Genomic DNA, 22,728 nt, shown 5'->3' on the forward strand with positions numbered 1-22,728 from the left:
CCTTCTCTCATTTAGCCCCTGCAAAATAAGAGCGTCGGATCAATCGACGCGATCGATCAACGTGAAGCCGAACTCGCACATTTCACAAAACAGAGACAATTTGGTGTCAGTTTTAAACCCGTTGACAAATCAGATCGAAACCTGGAAACTTCCACATGAAGATAAAGGGTCGTGTGGTTGCGGCTGCACAAAAGACTGAGAAAATACAACAAATGACATTTTGGAATAAATGAAAAAGATTTTAATTCAAGTGATTTTAAACGGACACGTTCATTTTTCAAAGACCACGGCTTTATTTTATGATCTCTGGAAGATGACCTGAACACCGCCCATGCTTTGAAGTCATTCACAACACGGCATAATGGGACGACAACATAAGGAGTGTTACTATTTAGTACATATAGAAGGGACATTTATTCTTTATTCTATAATCGTGTGCATCGGTGCAAATGTTATTAGGATAATGCAAGGATTACCGTAAAGGTACCAAAAAATAAAGTGACTGATTCAGATGAGGATTGCAAAGAACGTCATGAACAAGTGGTCGGTGAATGGTGTCATTAAAACGCAACAGATGAATAACTAACAGCGGGAAATGGTTTTACTGTTTGCGTTTGTAAACATAAATGTCAAACCTTTAACAGTGGAATCGGTTGATTCATTTATAAAAATAAAGTTATCCACCGAGGTGAAATCTTGTTAAGAACAGCATGGAAACACAAGGAGCTGGTTTGCATATTAACTTAAAATCATAATAAATGTCCGACTGAATGCAACAGGCCTGCGAGACGTGTAAAAATATTGATAAGTGCCGCAGTTTCTGATCATGTTTGTGGCGGCAGAACAGGTTCTGCGTTAAGTGCTCAAATTTATTTGGAAGGTAAACTTAAATGCAAAGTTAGTGGATCTATTAGCAGCTCTTTTACCATTTGAATAACAACGTGGGCGCTGATGTCGAGGGAGCGGCTTTCTAACTTATTCTAACTTGTGTCTGTTGCATTAACTTCAGTGGATAGAAGATTATTCATAAAGTGATGTTTTCTCTGTTTGGTTATTGGAGTTCTTTTTATCTTCTTTACAAATTATATCTCGTGAATCTGCACGTCATTTGTCGGATAAGGGAGCAAAAAGTTGTTTTTAAAGACAATTATCGCGTCATTCTCTCTTTGCTGCAATTTGGGCTTTAAAACAGTGTTTCCCAACTTTTTTTAAGCCACGGCACAAATTTTACCTAAGAGAAATCCCAAAGCACACCACGAAATAATATTTGTCAAAAACATTTTGACATATTTAAACCAATTAGAGTGAAACCGTAGTCTCAATTTACTTCGTGTGAAATCTAATATATCTAATATCTGTAGGTTCGTCAAGTTGCGATGCAAATTTCCCACCGATGTGCAACTTTTCCAGAACACTTTTTTCAACATCAGAAGACATGTCATCAATATGTCTGAAAACGGTATTATTGGAGAGAACTCTATTTCTTTATCAACGCCAGAGCCGAGCTTTTCTTCTCCAATGATTTTGCCGGCAGGTCGTATTAATGTTTTGCTGTTTGGATTTAGAGACGAGTTCAGCAACTTTCTAGCAGCTTTCACTGCTTTCTCACTCGTCTTGGTCGTTTTCAACAACGCTGCCTGTTTGTTTACGCAGATACAAGTACTTTTTATTTTAAAAATGTATCACACAAAGCGTCACTAATCCCTCTGATGCACAGACGCACAGGTTCATTCACTAGCCGTCGCCGTGGAATGGACACGCCGCCCACACAGACATAGGAAGACACATTATTCACGTCGGATAAATAATTTTCGGACCAATCGGGTAAAAGTGGGCATTTTTCCGCGGCGCACCTGATGATCTCTCTCGGCACGGCGGTTTGGGAAACACTGCTTTAAAACACAAATCTCACTCAAATGGTAAACGGATTTTTAGGCCAAGTTGTGCATCGTGCAACTTGTTTATATTTTTGGATACCAAAAGCAAAGAGCATCATTTTATGAAGCTCCTCAAGCAACTCCCTTTAAACACACGTCTCTCCTGAATATGCAGGTTTAATTAATGCTGGATTACGAGAAGGCGGAAGGGAAGGAACGAGACCTGAACCTAGAAATGGATGAGAAATGGAAAAAATAAACTTTCTGTGCCGTATTCTGAGCATAGCGGCAATGTGACACAAATCCAGAGGTTTGGATTCGACCCACACTTACTGAAAATCAAAGGGCGAAACAAAAAAAAACTCCAAACCAAAACAGGGATTCAACACGAGGGTAAACGGTGATGCGGAGATGCTGATTTATGTGAGATATAACAATCGACATTTAGTGATTTCCTTCAGGAAGACGGGGAAACAATGCAGCCATGAATCCTGTGGCAGACTGTGGATAAAAGCATCATTAAATTGATTTAATTTCATAATACTGTTTTTTAACTGGACCCGCTCAAAGTGCTCCTCTTCAAACCTTTCTTTAGGTTCTCAGACGCCACTTTTCTTCCTCCTCCATTCAGTCCTCATTTCCCCGGCGTGATTTTTGCCTCGGCAGTTCCTGCTGTTTCCGCATGTGCAACCTTGCAATCTTTTATATCCTCCATCTGGACCATGTCATCCCTCTCCTGGCATCGGTTGCCTTCAACGTGTCTCTCCAGACTGAACGGACCGGCATCTGCATCCTGGACGGCCACAGAAAACTCCTTGTTGCTGTCAGAGCTAGCGTGGATCATGTTAGCGTGGCTTCTTCTCCTCCCTGGAAGTGAGGAGGAAGAAGACGGGCCGCTCGCTGGGTCTTCAGAGGGCCGGTTGCAGGGAGAAGACGGGGGAACGTCTGGAAGATCCGGCACAGGTGGTGAAAGTGTCTCTGTTTCCAGAACACCGACCCTGTTTGCTTCTGGCTCGGAGATCCCGGCGAGCTCTCCGTCGGTCTCCTGAGGAGACCGGAAGCTTGAAACCACGTCTCCCTTCGCGGGAGAAGACGGCTGATTTTGCAACAACGGTGAAGTCCCGTCAAATTTGGAGCCAGAAGACTGAGCGCTCGAGGGGTTTTGAGGACGTGACGGACTTTTTCCAGCGGACGTAGAAAGTACAGATGACATGATTTGACCTGCGGAAACATCCGGGCCTGACTGGAGCCCGGCGCTGAAGGCGGCTCCCGACGCTTCTGCCAGGGAATTCCTTGAGCTGAGCGTGAGATCGGCTCCGCCCGCCAGCGGGGAGGTAGGAACTTCTGTCGAAGTCAAGGACGACGGGGACGTACCCGCGCTCGTCGGCCGGCGAGGACCAAATTCAGGTTTCAAATCTGGGTCGGAGCTGCGCTCGGGCGGAGTTTGCGCGACCGGTAGACCTTTGTCCGAAACGGGCTCGGGAGTCAAGCTAGCAATATGTCCGGGACCGGGAGCGATGGGCGTGGACGTCTGCACGGGCCCGGGATCGTTCGCTTTCTGCATACTCAGCGCCAGATCGTCCACGTCTTGTCCTTTCTCGACGCTACCGAATGTCCGCGCTGACAAACCGGCGGATGGGATCGGGAGAACGCCGGGTACGCGATCTGATGTACGTCCACCGCAAGCTTCGGACTCACGAGCGTCATCGGGAACCGGATCGGAGGAATTAGCCGGGTTGTCTTTTGGCGAAGCGGGAGACTTGTCAAAACCCAAAACAGAAGCCGTTCCAGGAGGCGTGGTCTTGGTTTCGGAGGTCAAACCGAGGTCGGTGAGACTCGGACGGACGCCCGGTGGAAAGCTCTCCGCGTTCAGAGGTTCCTCCTGCACTGAAGACTGCTTGGGAGTAAAGAACCTACCGCCGTCCTTCATCGCTTCCTCCTCGGTTTTGTTGCCGACGGGGTCGCTGCCTCGTCTGAGCCCGAAAATTGTCACACTTTTTCTGCGCTTCCCTACATTCTGAGAGGGGTCATTGGAGGCGTCTGCCGGTTGCCGGTTGTCCTTGAACATGCTTCTCAGGTTGTACACGCCCTCCTTCTGGTCCTCGCTGTCCTGAGATTGGTCCAGCTGGTTACCGGAATCAGCCAGAGGGTTCGGACCCGCGTTGGGCTTCTTATCGGTGTGCGTCACGCGGAATCTGAAACACAATCGGTTATCCACGCTTTGTCTCGGTTTATGGAAATTTCGTAAACGAACGTGCGTAAAAGAAGGCGTTCTCGGTCCGACGGGTTACCGGCCGACGGAGAGGACGGTCTGCTCTCCGGGTCGTTGTTTGAAGCGAGGGGTTCTGCTTTGACGGCGGCCTTTTTTGGATCGAACTTGCGCGCAGAGGTGGCAGGAGTTGATGTCGGCGCCCGAGTGCACCGTGTGGTGATGGGGAGGCGCCCCGCTCACGGACTCCCTGCGTAACCTGGACCAGGAAGATGTCACATTTAAAATCAATGCGGAAACCTCACGAGATGTAGAGCAATGACCGCACGCCAGAAGGCAGTGGATATGCTGACGTCGTCTTCATAAATACACACAATTTTCAACCCGCGAACCCATTTTCATGCTGTTCGAAAATAGCGATTTCCTTTTTCGCATTCGGACGAAAAGTCCTTTTCGTGCAGGTTTGCCCGATACGTCCATCCCGATCTACCGGTGGATGGTAAAGGAAGCGTGGGTCGATGTCTGGCATTAAAACGTAGACGTCAGCCTCTCGTCCTCACTATGATATTTGTCATCTGACCTTTTCTGACACTGCGCACATGCGCATAACGGCGTGTTCTAGCAAGCTAGCGAGTTCGCCGCCAATTTATGTCTTCTAAACTTATGGGTATAAAAATGAGTGGTGGAGCCGGACCGAGTAAAAAGACCAAAACCAATCACTTCTGTACGGAAAGGGAGGTGCAGCTCGTTGTTTACTATGTCGTTTTCAAAGTGAATTCACCACATCTGCCGGTCTGCCGTCGCTATACCGAAAAAGGGAAATGTGGAGCGGCGTTTTCAGAGCGTTCATAAAAACTACAACGCCGACTTCCCTCTGAAAGTTGAGAAGGAAAAAGGTGAAGGAACTCAAACCCCAGCCGTCAGGACGGCAGTCATTTTTCTCCCAGCTAAAATTTACTGTTGTAGTGCGACATAAGGGTCCATGCAGTTATGCAAGATCCACAAACATTTACAGAGTTAAGTATACTCAGGAGATATATCAATAAATATATATTCAGCATTTTTAGTGGAGGTAGATTATTTCACATAGGTGAAAAAGTGTGGGCGCCCCCTGTTTTAGGGGGGCTCGTTGTCACCCTGACCCTAAACTCTGCTGAGGGAGAAAATATTTTTTGTCTAATTATGAATCATCTGACATCTACGACTCTTGGGTCCAGCATACTTTAAAACCTGGTGCTAAAACCAGGATTGGTCAGGCCCGTTTTTACACCCCAATTTACAATCATAATTTAATGTCACGTTTGCTGCAAAATTCAGATAAACCTCCAGATTTGGGATCACGCCTCTCAAGTCGATGCATATCAAGAACATACAGTGTCCAAACTGCAAGTTGCATATTTGCTGCCTTGATGACATAAAGTAGGAAATAGAATTGAATAGAAAATGGGAATTTGACATCGTCAATCTGATGTTTTTGGTTAGTTTTGATCTCATTACCATAATTTCCGGACTATTGAGCGCACCTCAATATAAGCCGCACCGGCTAGCCGACGGCTATCTTGGCCTCCCTCCTGCCCGCTGTCAGAGTTGAACGGAATTCTGAAGCGGTCACGTGGCCGGCGGCACGACTTCCCCGACTCCGCTCGGCCGAGGAACTCTCACACGGCATTTCGGGACATGAAACTGAAGTAATGATATCCCGTCATCCTCAGGAAATATGACTTCCTTCTTTGTTAGCGTTTGTCTGCCAGCAAACCACTTTAAGGGCTCATTCATGCTAACGCTACGTACGTAAACTGGCGCGTGCGTTTCAAACGTCACGGCCGACATACCGTCATTTCTGGCCGATAAGCCGCGGCTTTTTTCACGTAAACAACGACGCGGCTAATATATGGACTTTTTTGGCTGGGGGACGCTAACGAACTTCACGGCGCTAAAACGTTTATCCTCGTCACATCGGACCGATGAAATGACCGTGAAATTCTGAGCCCCGAGATCTAAAACCGTCAAAGTCGTCTTCTTCGGCGTCGGAGTTGAGCGGACTCAGAATTTCCCGCTCATTTCATGGGTTGGATGTGACGAGGATAAATGTTCTAGCGGCGTGAAGTTTGTTAGCATCCCCACAAAAAAAAATCCATATATTAGCCGAATCCATGTTTAAGTGAAAAAAGTCACGGCTTATCGTCTGGAAATGATGCACGGCAACATTTTGGTGCATTTTCTTCTTCTTCTATTACGTTAACCAAAAGTATCCAGATTGCATGTCAGGACAGTGACGATCGTGTTTACCGTGGGTCGTGGCGCACGCAGACGTTGTGGTTTCCCAGCATTTCATTGAAGGCTTCCATGTTGGCTAGAAATGGAAAAATGATTTCATAATTTCGAAAAACACACAACGTTTGTCGGCTCGGCAGATGCAAACAAATTCACAAAAATAACTATATTACCAAACCGTAAGTATAGATGCGGCAAAGTAATTAGCTCGCTAATGACAGTTCTGATAATGAATTTGATTTATTAAACTATTTTAAACTATTCATTAAAGGATACTTGTCATCAGCAGAGACGCACATAAATCAGCAATACTTCAAACCTTATTATATAGGTCATATTTGTGTTATTGTACTGAAAACACTTCATATACGTCATCCTTTTAAATATCTTCAATGATCCACACACCCATGATCATCTATGTGTATTATTTTATCGAAAATACATCTTGAAATGAAAATAGGAAGAATCTTCGTCCCTTTTTTGTATATATCACCTTCATTTTCTATGATGCATTTGAGGATCTGCTCCACAGTATCTTGGTTTTCTTCTGGGTCGTCTGCAATGACAGCGCCGTGTGATAAGTCACGGGTCTCAACTAGATAATGGCCAAGATAAGGTCGTTAGTTCGGCACAACGAAAACCAAAAACGGGTGCTGGAGCTCCACGGATCCGTTGGCGTACAATTAGAGCTCAACGTAAATAGGATACATGTTTTTTTTTCTGCTCTGCAGTCTCACAATCTCAATTATTTAACATGACATTTCATGCACTTTCATCACATGTCTGTTTGCTCATTCATATAATAGAAAAATACTTCCAAGTCTTTGCATTTCTGTCCATTAAACCAAAGTAGAGTCTCAAAATTCATCCAATTCATCCTTTTTTGCTTTATTGACAAAAAAATGACGGAACAACACGGAAAAAAAAATGTAAAAATATATACCAGGTTAAACGTTAAAGGATATGTGATTTAATTTAGGTGTGTTTTTCTGTGGTTAATGAATGTATCAATGTAATCTTTGATAAACACCTTGACATGCATGAAACGGCTGGAAAATATTGCCTTCGCTTCTTTCGTGACATTAAATCGTACACATTTTAGCAAAATAACCGCTTTTTCCTCAGGTTATACACGTTTTTCCAATTGCTGTTGAATTGTAATTAAGGTTGTGATATTTCAACCGGGAATAATGACAGGAGTGTGTGAATATGAGAGTCTGTCTCTATATGTGGACAGTTTTGAACAAATCTGCATGCCAAAAAATGCTCCTAAAAGAAAAGATGATTTATTTTACATCTTATTCTCGCATCCGTGACGTCTCGCGCAAAAAATAGTCTCTTCCTCAGATGCTTACCGGAGATACGTGTGAACAAATATGTTATTGTAGCGCCATTTTTAAAGAGAAGGCAATGATAATGTGATCCATTCCTTCCTTTTTTTTTTTTTTTTTTTTTTTATTAAACAATGAATAAGATAAAACAAAATAAAACAAAACAATTCTAAAATGAATATAACCATAGAAATATGGCGTGGACACCTAGAAACAAGGTTTTCAATAACACTTGCACACGAGCCTCACAAGGACTGAATGAGGACTTTGATACTAAACTTTGTTAAAAATGTTAAAAAAGAGCATCGGTGTCTCGGGTCCCTTCTCGAAAAGTAGTGAAGATAATGTTATACTGTTATAACGACATCATATATCCAACAAGAGGTGCAAAACAAAAAATAATTAAGTAAAAATGGAGGGAATCAATCACATGATTATTGTCCTCTCTTTCAAAATGGCAGAAACTCACATATATCGTGTTATATGTCAAATAAATCATCTTTTCTTTTTGGACGTCTCTATATGTGGCTGTTTGTTTGACTGGTGAACCAGTGCACCCAGTACACCCAGTACACCCAGTACACCCAGTACACCCAGTACACCCCAGTACACCCCAGTACACCCCAGTACACCCCAGTACACCCCAGTACACCCCAGTACACTCAGTACACCCAAGTACACTCAGTATACCCATTTTTTATTTGGATAAATGTAACATGTCCATGTGGACTTTATTGACAAGGCAGTTTCACCTATTAGACTCCCTTTAATCGGTGAACTATTTTATCAAATAGTAACGCTTTACCTGATTTGCGCTCAGCCGGATTAAAAGTGCAATGTTAAAGTGCTTTCCTTTGCAGTTTTATGATAAAGTTGTCTTTCCCATTGAGAACAACTGATGGAGAATTTAGTTGCTGTCTTGTAAGGTGAGATAAGTTAAATTACCATAAGTTAAGATAAGTTACAATACAATATGATCTGATAAATTATGATAAGATACATTTCATTGATCCCCATAGGGGAAATTCCTTGGGGTAGTTTTAATAGGGTAACAGTTATAATGTCAAAAATAAATATAAATATAAATAGAGATACAGTTAGAGACAGAAAATAGCAATGACATCCATGAATAAATGGACAGCAGGTAGAACAACAACAGCAACAACGTGGATAATAATGGATAATAATGGACAACATGAAGGAACAGTGAGGGTGAAAAATAGACAACCGGAGCTAAACGACAATATAAATAGGGTGACAATAGCGATGAATAAAATAAATAAACAGAAATAGGCGGACGTGAGAACGGGTGAGGTCGTGTAATAACCTTGTTTTTGACCGTCATAATGAAAAGTTATTGCGGTGAAACTCTCGTGCTACGACAGCCGATACGACGATAATCTGGCCGGCTTTATTTAAATACCGACCGTCTGCATGTTGGTCTTGCTTCTCGGCCTCGTCCTCGTCCTCCAAGTCTCCGGCGCGGCAGCGGTAGCCCTTCTTCTTCAGCAGGTGGCAGATGAGGAAACCGAACAGTCCGGTGAGAAAGAAAAGGAAGACCACCAGGAAAATCATGTAGGGCGGTGGAGCTTCGCCCACTCCCACTGCGTCCAACTCAGTCATACTGCCGGTTCAACCTGAGAGTCCAGGAGAAAGATTCCATTTAGCGTTTCGCTCACGGCTTTTTGAAGATAATAACGTGAGCGTCAGAGGAGGGGAGAGGTCTGTTTGGTGGAGGTTATAGTCAGAGACAACAGTCATGGACAATTGTGTCGTAACTACATCCGAGCTTCGCTGTGAAACAACAGCGAAAACAAAACAAATCAAGCAAAAACAACTAAATGCAATATAACATAAGGCAAACACAGCTCATGATAACTAGGTTCAGCAGAGCCCACGAAATAAACTTGTGAAAAGAACACGGGTTAAGGATATTGAACTTAGACAGTATTAGCCTAGAGAAGTTATAAACTATTGCAAATGTAAATATTTTGTTTAAGCTCGCCAGGACTGCTTTAATGATTGTACATTCATATTGAAAAAAAAAAAAAAAAAAAGTAACTAAAACAACTAAACAAAGTGTTGCATATTCAAGGTTCAGTTCTCAGCATCACTTTAACAAGAGAACCCGGAGGAAACCCAAAGGGGACTGTCCTGCTCAGAAGGTGTGTATTAGATATATGTGTAGTGTATATGTATGTATATACACACACACACACACACACACACACACAGTGTATGCAGTGTCCCTGGCAGAACAAGATCATGAGTTTTTGGTTTCATTGCCTTTACAGCCGTTTGATCAAACACAACCTTCAACTTTTTCAAAAACCATTTTTATGCTGTCATCTAAAAAAAGGCCATTATTCACTGTTAAACATGAATAATTGTCCGCTGAGGTCATTCATGAACCAATATGACAATCTGAAGCCTTCAATAACAGCCTGAAAGCTGAGGGAAATAGAACCGACAGACTCAAACTGAATCCTTTACATTCAATAAAAAAGATATTATTGTCATAAACAAGACCAACAGAAAAACCACCATCAATTTTTATAGATTTTTTTCCTTAAATATGTGATTTTATTTAGACATCTTTAAAAAACTGGAACTACTTCTTTAAACTCAGCATTTACTGATAAATCTTTTGTTTTTTTTAGTCATTGATTCTTTTTTTTTTGACTTTATTTCGACCTATATTTGAATGCAGCTATATTTTGAACTGTTTTTTAAAGTTAATTCCTACTTGCAGTAATCTGGAGCATAACTTGATATAGATATAAATGACTAACCCATCAAAACTGTCCAAGAAATAAAAGGATCGTCACAGACTGCCGCAAGGCGCTTTTTATCCGGACGATCATTAACTCTGCAAAAAACATACACAACTAAGGACACACTTCTTACCATTTTCCCGCCAGTCGGTGTCTCTGAACATAATTAGCCACCAAGCAGGACGCAGCAAATTGGGATCCAGTTGGCAAACTATCTACAAACGCGTGTTTGGTAACAAGAGGAAACTCAGCAAACGCTGTGGCTCTCGGGCGTTCGCTCCCCTGAGCCACACCTTCTCTGTCTATCTTTGGAGAAAGCAGACAAAGAGATAGTGAATGAGGAGGAAGAGGAGGGTAAAAGATAAACCCAGGGGAGCTTTGAGCAATAATGACCACGGCTGACGATATTATTTTTGTTAATATAAAGCATCTGGGCAATATTAGGTGGTAAAGGTGTTCGGCGAGAAGGTCCTCGCTTGAGTCCGACAGGAAGCCTTTCTGTGCGTCTGCACGTGGGTTTCTGCACGTCTCTATTTGATAGGTTCCATCTCCACGCATGGAAATAAACATTACATTACATTTGGCAGACGCTTTTATCCAAAGCGACTCACAATAGAGGACATAAGGACTGCAAATAACACTTGCAAATACAAGATGCACAGGAAATATACAGAACAGTAAGCTGGGGTTAGTTTTTTTTCTTTTTTTTTTTAGGACAAAGATGTACACACACACACACACACACACACTGCATAGCCTAACTTGGTGCCTAACCTGATCTGGGGCATCAGCGCAGTAAAAAGTCCTGAAAAAGTTTTGACCTGTTTCTTGAAGGTTGAGAGAGATGATGCTCGTCTTGTTGCTTCCGGAAGTTTGTTCCACCACTGAGGTAGTAGAACTGAGAACAGTTTAGCCTGAGATCGCTTAGAGCGAGCAGAAGGTCCTGCTAGTAGGTTTGTATTAGAGGAACGCAGCTCTCTGCCGGGAACATAAGGTCTTATCATTTCGGTCAGATATATAAACAAATTGTCTTGCTAATATGCTTTATATGTGTTGCGCAGTACATATTTGTCACCATTTAAAAAAAAGGTAACAGTTCATGTAAAGGTTGACCGATGTACTCGACATCCACTTGTGGGAGAGATTGGAAGCGGTCGTTTGGATTAAGCTGGACTAAAATAGTGTTTTGCCGATGTTATAAATATGCTCTGAATGTTTTGCAGAAAAGTGAATCAAATTGGGTAGGAAGAAATATGTAGGTATACATGTAGTGTTATACATCTGCATGCAAGAACAACAAACTGTACGGAGTCAGTTCCACCCAATACACTGTTTCAAAGAAGGGCATAACTACTTAAAAACTCCAATCTTGTGCAAAGAAAGCCAAGGCACTGACCCCTGCACACTGCAGCAATGGAGGAAACTGCCAGGAGGAGGTTCATGGAATAAAGTAAGGTGTGTGTGACTGAAATGTGCTGAAAATTTCAATTATATTGATATGGGCAAATGAGAAAGAGGTAAAAATCATATAAACATAGTGAATCCACGCACACAAGCGCGCACACACACACACACACACGCACACACCCACACACGCACACACCCACACGCACACACACACAGGTTGTGTGTGTTGGGTTGACTGTACCAGTGTACCCCAGCTCAGTTTATCAGTGTTGCCCTTCTGCTGCCTTATCAATTTCCTTCGCACAGACACACACACACACACACACACACACACACACACACACACACACACACACAAAAACATGAATTGTCATCTTCAAACATTTTGTCAGCATAACTACAGTTATGTCATTGTGTGTAAAGTACTTTTAATGACTGGATTTTGAATTGCATCTAAATGAAATGAAAACTACTTGAAGCGAGAAAAAGATTCCAGTCCAGTTGTTTAGAGAAGAGATCTTCAGTGCTGGAGGATATCAGTCCAAGCACACACACACACACACACACACACACACACAGAAGCATGAAAACACTAGTTATGTCATTGTGTGTAAAGTACTTTTAATGACTGGATTTTGAATTGCATTTAAATGAAAACTACTTGATGAAGCGAAATAAAGATTCCAGTCCAGTTGTTTAGAGAAGAGATCTTCAGTGCTGGAGGATATTGGTTCAAGCACGCACACACACACACATGCATGCATACACACACACACACATGCATACACACACACAAGCAACAAGAGTCCAGCATAGCGAAGGATAGTGGTCTTAATGGAAGCTTAAGCATCAGCTCTGTCTTTGAGAGCAGCAGCAGCAGGAGGATGACGCAGCAACATCACCACCCTGGCAGACTCACCTTCATATCATCTGTGTCGCAAGACTATTCTCACTCATAACAGCACTGCGTCGGAGCGGTTGGGTCGATGGGGTCACGGCACCTTGAGCTCGCATTAATCTATCGACTTTATCACAAATACGGCAAAGATGTTTGCTGCTTTTCTTGTTTTTAGACTGAATGTGAACCTACGTCTACTGTGACTTCATAACACCAGATCTTCAGATGGATCTTTTAAAGGGATCCCCGTTACCAAGATGTTATTGTCCTATTTGATCAAGATTCGGCCCGGCCGCATAAACACAATAATACAATCTCTCCACATAGCTTAGCTTGCGTTAAATTGTAAAACAATCTTTTCCCTCGTAGGCCGCCATCGTTGCCGCGATGCCGTCCGGGAGGTGACCGTTCATTTGACCCTGCGGTGCGAGAAACGTCATCCCTGCAACCGTCCCTGCGAGAGACACGAGCCGGGAGGATCACGCTGGAGGCGCCAGTCAAAATGAGCTTCAAAATCAAGACGAACAAAGACACGAAGAGGCGAAAGTCTGCAAAAGTTGGCGGTGTGGATGCAGCGACTGCCTCGCCGCTAACAGACAGAACACCTGCTGTAAGGAGATACTTTTTGTCGTTTTGATTGTTCCGCTACCCAACTTTCTGTCTTCAGATGCGGTGGCGTCCTCGCGGCAGAACATCCAGTATCTCCTGCCTGTGGCGTTTCTTCGAGAACCTTTCGCAAGCTTGTGAAAGACACGTGTAGGCACGGTGTTGGCTATTTAGTTTAAAACTAACAACGTCAGAGAGCTCTTTCAGCAGCTTAGGTCTGCTAAATGTGTCAAATGCATCTAGGGAAGCGGCGAGAAGGCAGAAGCAATTTCACATTCTTTTCTTCTCTTGGAAAACTGTGCAGACGAGCATCAGACCCTTGGTTTCTTTGGACTGGAAATTACAACCAAAAAAAGCACGATGGTGCATTAGGACCGTATTTACCGTACATGCATAGCCAAGGTTAGCTAGCGGGAAGCCAGCGTGAACACGAGCAATCAATTATGATTTAAATCAGTGTGATTTTTAAAGACATAATTCTCTGCGCCTTTTTAACCAAACATTCTTGTATGAGAGAACCATTACAGCAGATTTATACCAGTTGGTTTTCTCAGGCGGGTTCCCTTTACAAAAGAAGTCTGGATGGGATGTAAACTGCATGGAACCCATAACAGCAAACTCACGACTTCAGACAGACCTACATCTTGACAAATGGGCACCCATCAAAAAATATTTGGAGAGTTGAAGGTATTTTCTCTATTTGACTGAGTTAGATGTTTTTTTGTGTTTTTTTTTAGTTTAATTTTATTTTTCGCTTGCTATTGAGGAAATAAGTGACCTATAAAGAATATTGTATAATGTGTATCTTGTTATGAGGTTTTGTAAGAATGTGTAGGACTCTGTTAAGGAACCTGTTCTAATAAATGTTCAAAAAAAATAAAATAAAATTGGGGTCATTGCACAACTGGCCCTGGAAGGACCCTGAAAAAAATGAATAAATAAAAAAGAAGTCTGGCTTGATCGCTGGATACTATTTCTGCGAACTACCAAATATTAATGATTGCAGCAGTTTTAAGTGGATGGCTATCTCTAAGCTCTAAAACGCACAAGAATTTAGCAACCGATAGCTTGGATTGTATTTCTCCTGCTGTGACTGACGGTGTCCAAGGCTGAACGGTAACAGCTCCAAATATTCCTGTTAAACCCTGAATTCTATCATTTCCGGGTCTGCCGGTCCAGATTTTGCTGGAGATTCTTACATTAAATTTGTCTAATCCACCCTGCATCCTCCTCAGAGAGACATCGTCAACTGAAAACATTTGTCAGATACGGCCAAATGTTAATTACTCTTTATAATCTGCTCTACAGGACCGTCTCAGAGAATTATAATATTGTGATAAAGCTCTTTATCTTCTGTAATGCAATTAAAAAAAACAAAAATGACTTTTTCATGATATTCAAATATTTCGATATTCAAATATTTTTGAGATATTTTGGGATTTCTTAAGATGTAAGCCATAATCAGCAATATTAAAATAATAAAAGGCTTGCAACATTTCAGTTGATTTGTAATGAATCCAGAATGTAGGACATTTTTGTTTTCGCAACTGCATTACAGAAGATAAAGAACTTTATCACAATATTCTAATTTTCAGAGACAGTCCTGTACAGTAGACGCGGCACATTTTGAATGCTTTGCATTTTCACTTTTACCATCTTTTTCATTTGAAATCAATTTCGAACTATTCTTGGATTACTTTATGTATTGCGGTTCATGAGGGTAAATCATGACGATGCCATTTTCGGAGACAGTCCTGTATAACATCTGGTACGTATTAGACGTGCTTTCTCATTCGTTGTTTAAACCGGAATCCAAACACGTGCCATGAAATTCCACCCCTCTGTAGACCTCTACCGTCACGTCCCATCTCCTGGTCTGCATCCTTCTGTGCATTCTGATCCCCTGCGTCTCTGCCTGAATGTCTTGCTGGCTTCCTCCGTCATGTGTTTAGAAGCAGGACGCTCTTCCGTCGTGTCTAAATGCCAGATTGTCATGTGGGTTATTTGTTTTTTCTTGTGCTAGTCTGTCCTCCTCATCCATCCATCCATCCATCCATACATCCATCTTCTACCGTTTATCTGGGGTCGGGTTGCGGGGCGGCATTTTCCGAAGCAGAGGCTCAGACTTCCCCGTCCCCGGCTCTTCCGGGGTCGATCCCGGGTTATTCCCAGGCCGGCCCAGAGGGACGGTCCCGCTTCCTCCAGGCCATCCTCCCTTGGAACACAACATTCCCAACATTCTCCTCCAAGCGTTGGTGAGCAAGCGGCTCTCCTGGCGCTGGTGGACGCCGGCCTGCTGCTCACGGTTCGTCCATCATGGCTTCATTGCAGAGAACAAATTTCCCCACGAGGGATTTATAATAATTTATCTTGTGTTAATCCCCGTGGGGAAATTCGTTTTCTGCAATAAAGGATAATAATTCCTTTAACGACAATAATATTATTATAATAATTCATATATAAATATATAATCATTCTTCTTCTTCTTCTTTGGGCTTTTCCCTTCAGGTGTCACCACAGCGAGTCAACCTTCTCCATCTAACCCTATTCTCTGGATCCTCCTCTCTCACACCAACTACCTTCATATCCTCTCTCACTACATCCATAAATCTTCTCTTTGGTCTTCCTCCAGACCTTTTGCCTGGCAGCTTCACCTTCAGCAACCTTCTGCCAAGATCTTCACCATGGTTTGGACATGAACACTCCTTTGTTCATGTGCAAAACATCTCAATCATCACTTTGTCTCGGTCATACATGTCCTGCACCCCTGTGACAGATTCTTCTTCACCTTTGGGCTTTCCCCTTCAGGTGTCGCCACAGCGAGTCAACTTTCTCCATCCAACCCTATTCTCTGGATCCTCCTCTCTCACACCAACTACCTTCATATCTTCTCTCATGACGTCCATAAATCTTCTCTTTGGTCTTCCTCTAGACCTCCTGCCTGGCAGCTCCAATTCCAGCATCCGTCTACCAATATATTCTCTATCCCTCCTCTGTCCATGACCCAACCATCTCCGTCTGGCTTCTCTGACCTTCTCTCCAAAACATCTAGCATGTGCTGTTCCTCTGATGGACTCATTCCTGATCCTCTCCATCCTGGTCACTCCCAAAGAGAACCTCAACATCTTCATCTCTGCAACCTCTAGTTCTGCCTGCTGTCTTTTGGTCATTGGAACAGTTTCTAGTCCATACATAATCATAATTCTTTTAATTCCGAATAAAGGATAAATTGTTACAATTATTATTATCGTTAGATGCCTGAGCCAACTCATCGGACTCATCCTAAAGCTCCGAGCTCCTCCCAGATGCTCGAACTCTGCAGCCAAAACTCATTTCAGCCGGTTTGATCCGTGACCTCCTTCTCTCGGTGGCTTCCTGCAGCTCCTGACCACAGGTGAGCGGAGGAACCCCAATAAACGCTCCTCCTTTACCACAACAGACGGGAGCAGATTCGCCGCTGACGCCTCCCGCTCCATCCGTCCCTCACGCATCAACAAGACCAGAAGATACCTGAAGTCCTCCACTGGGGACCGGACCTCATCCCTGACCTGGAGCAGCACCCACCTGGTCCTGGATGAGAACCGTGGTCTCAAGATTTTGAGGCGCTGATCCTCTTTCACCTTTGCCGAAAAAGCAGCAGCACTTCCCCTATGAGTTCCATACTCTTCTAATGCAGTCCAGAGATTGAGAAAACCACAATATACACTGATATTCTAGAAATAATCAAATAAAATTTGAAATAAAAAGATAAGCGGACCCTGCAGCCACGCAGGACAAACACTGGGAAAATGTTGATGTTGATTTTGGAAAAAAATTGCCACCTTTTTTGACTGCGATCTGAATACAAAGCGCTGCTACTGATTTCTGCAAAAGGAATCTATTCATTATGGAGTCACTTGGAAGGACGCATATTTAATAACATAGCTTTTAGTGCAATTAGTTTGAGAAATACTGCTGTCTGGATAAAGTTGACCCTGAATTAACTGTTCTTTCACTCAATACTTTATGCTTCTGAATTCAGTGTCATACAAATCATTTATTAAATGCAAGTTCAGGCAGTGGGATTGGAGGATAATATAGCTGGAAAAGGGAGGCATTGGAAAAGTGAATAATTCAGTTCATGGAAGGACCGTTAAGGTAAAAGAACAGAAATATCCACGTCTGCCTGACAATCCAGAAGACACCGTAGCAAATTGGAAAAGGCTGACGCCATCACAAGCCCTTTTTAATTATATGCAGAAGAATAACGTGTGAGAACTTTAAAAATAGTGGAAAATGAGAAGTGAACTGTGAGCTTCAGCCAAACTGATCACTGTAACACTGTAACAATGCGTCCTTTGACACTGTAACAGTTTCTAGTCCATCCAGCATCTCTGGTCTCACCAGTGTCTCCTCCACCTTTCCTTTCCTTTCATAGCTGATGTTCTTCTATCTCTTGGTACCCCTGACACTTTTCTCCACCCATTCCAACCTGCTTGAACTCGTCTCTTCACCTCTTTTACACATTAAAACTTGCACAATGAAGACCATATTTCAGTTATTTGAATAAGCACGTTTTTGAATGATTTGCATCATGATAGGAAAGAGTATGACTGAAGACTCAAACCAGCGTTTGATACGTTCAGCCTGTGTTTAATCCCATCAAGGTTCCCGGCAAAGTGTCGGCGAAGAACCTCAAATCTGAGCCTCGAGCAAAACATTTGACAGGCTCTCGCTGTCAGAAATGATGTTCAAGAAATCCTCAAACAGGAACAATTTCTGGAATGTCTCTCACTTAAACTCCTATTTATCCATGTATGCAAATAACTCCAAAAAATCCTTGTGAATTCTAAAACAAAGAGCAAAATATGTGAAACATCAAGAGACAAGACGTCACTCCTCCAGTTTTATACACCAAAAATGTTGAACGTCTGCTAATGACGACTCTTCTTCTGGGAAATCATATTTTCCTGACGGTGCAAAAATCTTTTGGTATTCAGTGACTTGAACATGTTACAGGAACTGATTAAATCTGATTAAAAACTGATTAAAATTAAAACTGATCACCAAATGTTTGTACTGGGGGAATTCATACATCTCGCAAATATGCATTTATACATTTTTAAGATTGTTGAGGATTTCACACTGAAGTGTCCCTACGTTCTTTATATCTCCCGACACGTGCATGATTAAATCGACAGACATTTTAATTTCCCACTCGAAAAATACTCTTTATTCCCTGAGATTACCATTATTTGACAGGTGGCCATTATTAATTCCACCATTGCTGATGTGTGAGGTGTTTACCATTCATTATTTTTAAGCAAACTTCCTGCGCTTTGGTGTCTATAAGTTCCCCACAAACTAAAAATACATTGAAACCCAAGTTTTTCATGGTAGATTTCAAACATCTGTACTTTCCAGCAGCAGGCAGGAGCCCAAACCTAAATATAGTTGAGCATCTACAAACATGCTTAGATATTTGTCTAACTTCCTGTGGGATTGCTGGGAACACTTGAGCGTTCTGCTTCCTATCTATGAAATAATACGTCTGACATAATCAAGTCTTAGTCCAGGGGTCGGAAACCCGCTTGCGAGTTTTGAAAATAATCGAGCGTTTCATTAAAATGTATTTTATTTAAGTTGGTTCATTTTTAAATGTGCAGATGACGGCGATCCGAACATCTGAATAAAACGTGTTCAACTATTTATGTCATTCTTAATAAACGTAAAAGGTCGCACAGAGGGAGAGGACGGCATTTTTGGTTTGCTGTCGGTGGATCATTTAAGTTCTGCTTTTTTCCTAAATACAAGAAAGACTCAAATAGACTAGTAACCTTCAACCCAACGTCTTTTTGTCCGGAGTTCAAAATGCTCAGTTGCATGAACTGCAGAAATGTCATTTAGTTTTCTCTGCAGTCGTTCATTGCAACGCATTTTGTTTATCCATTCAAAGTGTTTCTTGTCACGTGCACAGCCTGGAAACGTGATTCCCCGGACACTGAAACGTCTACTTTTCTGTCTGCAGTGCATTTGGATACAAAGAATGCCGTGTTCATTCATTTCAAATCTGCAAATGTGTCTGTGAGCAGGAAAGGTTTCCGACCCGTCCAGGTGACCCAAAGGCCTGCGTCCCGCCGAGCCTGCACCAACCTCTCCTGCCACACCATGGGTGGCTTTTGCCCGTTTGAAATTTATACCTTGACACTGCTATTTTCTCTGTCAGTCCACTTAGTGACTGTCATTCGGCTCACAAAGGTATTAGTAACATATCTTGCAGTTAATCTCCCCAATTGAGGGCTCTTTTTGCTTTGCAGAGGACTTAAAGTAGCTGGAGTAGTCTGAGAACTTCCCTTCCAAACGCATCGTGACAGCGATTTAATCAGACAGGAAAAATAAATTAAAGTTGAAAAATACAAATGAAAATCCATATAATAAGAAAATAAAAAGGTGTCGTTCCATGACTTAGCACCGGAGCAGCCGCTAGCAGAAACGAGTCGGTGCGGAATTTGACGTAACGAATCGCAAGGAGGCTGCATGGGTGACGGCTCTCCTCCACACGCCGAGGTCCGGGATCAAGATCCTCGTTTGGCATCCCTTCACACACACACACACACACACACACACACATACACACACCGCTCGGGGCCGCTCACCTTGAATCGGTCCGGTCCGCTGCGGGGCTGCAGAGCCATCGCTTCGACCGCGCCGTGTCCTCTGCGCGGGGCGGCGGGACGCGGCTGCACGCCGCCGAGGAGGACGGGATGACGAAGCCCTGCTCCCCTGCGCCCCCTCCAGCCACCGACGGCCACCAACACCCTCCTGCAGCCAGCCTGCAGCCAGCCTGCAGCCTGTCTGCAGCCCCTGCAGAACCTTGCAGAACCTCCACCCCCCTGCAGAACCCTGCAGCCTGTCTGCAGCCTGTCTGCGTCTCAGCCAAAACAACAACAAAACATATTTTCTTCTACAGTTTATTTACCCCAAAACAAACCCAAAACATGCACATGATCAATCAGCCGAAGGGACATATTCACAATGTGGGGTTCACTTTTTGTTTAAGAATTAATTCTACATGATCAATAATCCCGGAATCTGCCTGTGTGTAAAGTTCTTTATCTTCTGTAATGCAATTAAAAAAACAAAAATGACTTTTTCATGATATTCTAATATTTTGAGATAGGATTTTTGAGTTTTCGTAAGATGTAAGCCATAATCAGCAATATAAGAATAATAAAAAGCTTGCAATATTTCAGTTGATTTGTAATGAATCCAGAATGTAGGACATTTTTGTTTTCGCAATTGCATTACAGAAGATAAAGAACTTTATCACAATATTCTAATTTTCGGAGACAGTCCTGTACAGTAGACACGGAACATTTTGAATGCTTTGCATTTTCACTTTTACCATCTTTTTCATTTGAAATCAATTTCAAATTATTCTTGGATTACTTTATGTATTGCGGTTCGTGAGGGTAAATCATGACAATGCCATTTCATGGAAAGAATTACAGCCGGAGCCACACCATATTTAGGGTTAGTAAAAACAGAAACAGCAATAGATAGATTATTTCTTGTTCACAGTTGGCAACAAATAGCATTCATTCATTCATTCATTCATTCAGGGCTGAAGGATGGACCAGATACACCACTGGGTACAAAAATTCACTTTCTCATTCACACATCTGGGCAATTTAGGCTCTTCAGTAAAAATGCTGCATGATTATACAAATATATATGTGGACAGATAGATAGATGCATATGTGTGTGTGTGTGTGTGCATATACACTGCTCCAAAAATTAAAGGGGACATTGAAATAACACATCCTAGATGTGAATGAATGAAATAATCTGACGCAATACTTTGTCCTTGACATAGTTGAAGGTGCCGACAACAAAATCACACAATGGAAATGAAATGTATGAACCCATGGAGGTCTGGACTCCAAATGAAAGTATATAAACACACTCCAGGCTGATCCAACGTTGATGTCATGTCCTTCAAACAAGTCACAATCAATCAGTGTTGCTTCCTAAGTTTGATTTCACACAAGTGTGATTGACTTGGAGTTACACTGTCTTGTGTAAAAGTTCCCTTTATTTGTTGGAGAAGAATTTATCCACATTAGGTAGATACGTCTCTTCAAAATAACGAATGAAATACTAGTTCAGATGGTCTGTGGAGGGATCTAACCGTCCTGATTTCAACAAAAATAAGTTATCACAACAACACTTGTCTTTCCTGACGAGCATCGTAGTAGAACAGGGAGAATTTCACCAAACTTGGTGGATCACAGTATTTCCCCATCAGCGATCCTATCCAAATAAGACAAACAGAAAGTGGCTTTTGATCACAAAGCAACATCACATTTTACCACAAAGTATTCATATTTTATCATTAAGTCCCGTAACAGGATTATCAAATTGTCTCATCATCTCCGTCTAAACACGGCTTGCCTGAACTTCCTGACGTTTTTACTCTAACCCTGAAATACCATGACGGCATGATCACATCATCGCTAATACGCAGCAGGTGCAAAAAAACAAATGGACTCCAAGTCAGTTCAGCAGGCGCTTTTGCTGATTTAACCACCACCATTTACCACCTGGTTGCATTAATGAGAGAATTTTAAGCCTTTGTCCAGTGTGTTTTTGGGCTGCTAATCACAGCACAAGTAGCAAATGGTTAAATGCATGTGGTTAAATACATGTCTTGCACCAGTCTAACATACTTCTCTGCCTCATAAAATACAAGAGTTCCTCTCTCGGCGCCCTGTCACTTTTTGAAGTCCACAAAAGTGCAATTCAGCTTCCTTTGACCTTCTCTGAACTTCTCTTGCAGTTTTGCTGTCCGTCTAGTTTCCACTACTCTTTCCCATCACTTCATTGTATGGCTCATCAACTATAGTTGCCGCAATTCTGCACATCCCCCTTATTTTTAAAAATTGGCACCATCACGCATCGTCTCCATTCTTCAGGCATCTTCTCACCCTCTAAGATAATAATCTAGTCAGAAAATCTACCGCTGCCTCTCCTAGACACCTCCACAGGTATATCATCATCAGGACCAACTGCTTTTCCACTCTTCATCCTCTTCAATGCCTTCTTCCCTTCACTTTTACTAATGTCTGCTACTTTGTGGTCTACAATAGTCACCTCTTCTACCCTTGCCTCTCTTTCATTTTCCACATTCATCAGCTCTTCAAAGTACTCTTTCCATCTTCCCATCACTCTTCTAGCATCAGTCAATACATTTCCCTCTCTGTCCTTAATCACCTGTTGTACATCCTTTCCATCCTAAGGTCTCGATTTTGCCAACCTGTATATTCTCTCCCTCCCTATTGTCCAACCGAGCATACAAGTCATCGTACACCCT

At 42.5% G+C, this 22,728-nt stretch overlaps 1 protein-coding gene across 2 annotated transcripts; it reads right to left on the bottom strand.

Annotated features, from left to right (window-relative positions):
• Nucleotides 1–273: 273 nt before the first annotated feature.
• Nucleotides 274–20,147, bottom strand: rell2 (RELT like 2). 2 transcript variants are annotated; one of them, XM_086158548.1, is made up of 6 exons: nucleotides 20,012–20,147; nucleotides 9,119–9,328; nucleotides 6,854–6,916; nucleotides 6,376–6,439; nucleotides 4,169–4,345; nucleotides 274–4,072 (listed from the first exon to the last, which is right to left on the bottom strand). In XM_086158548.1, the coding sequence occupies exons 2-6, from the start codon at nucleotides 9,312–9,314 to the stop codon at nucleotides 2,512–2,514; spliced, it is 2,061 nt and encodes a 686-aa protein (XP_086014674.1). In that variant the 5' UTR covers nucleotides 9,315–9,328; nucleotides 20,012–20,147; the 3' UTR covers nucleotides 274–2,511. The 2 variants fall into 2 exon arrangements, with proteins under 2 accessions (XP_086014674.1, XP_086014673.1); XM_086158547.1 differs by having other exon boundaries at nucleotides 6,854–6,955.
• Between the last annotated feature and the right edge of the window lie 2,581 nt (nucleotides 20,148–22,728).

Source organism: Fistularia commersonii, chromosome 13 (assembly GCF_037954325.1).
Source record: "Fistularia commersonii isolate RoL2024-O1a breed Wild chromosome 13, RoL_Fcom_v1.0, whole genome shotgun sequence".
Classification (NCBI taxonomy): Eukaryota; Metazoa; Chordata; class Actinopteri; order Syngnathiformes; family Fistulariidae; genus Fistularia; species Fistularia commersonii.

Coding starts and splice junctions, on each gene's coding strand:
- rell2 (XM_086158547.1), bottom strand. CDS start 9,314: ATGACTGAGTTGGACGCAGTGGGAGTGGGCGAAGCTCCACCGCCCTAC. Junction 6,956..9,118: donor GCAAGACCAACATGCAGACG/GTCGGTATTTAA, acceptor GCCATTATCTAG/TTGAGACCCGTGACTTATCA. Junction 4,346..6,375: donor TGCGTGCGCCACGACCCACG/GTAAACACGATC, acceptor TTCCTGGTCCAG/GTTACGCAGGGAGTCCGTGA.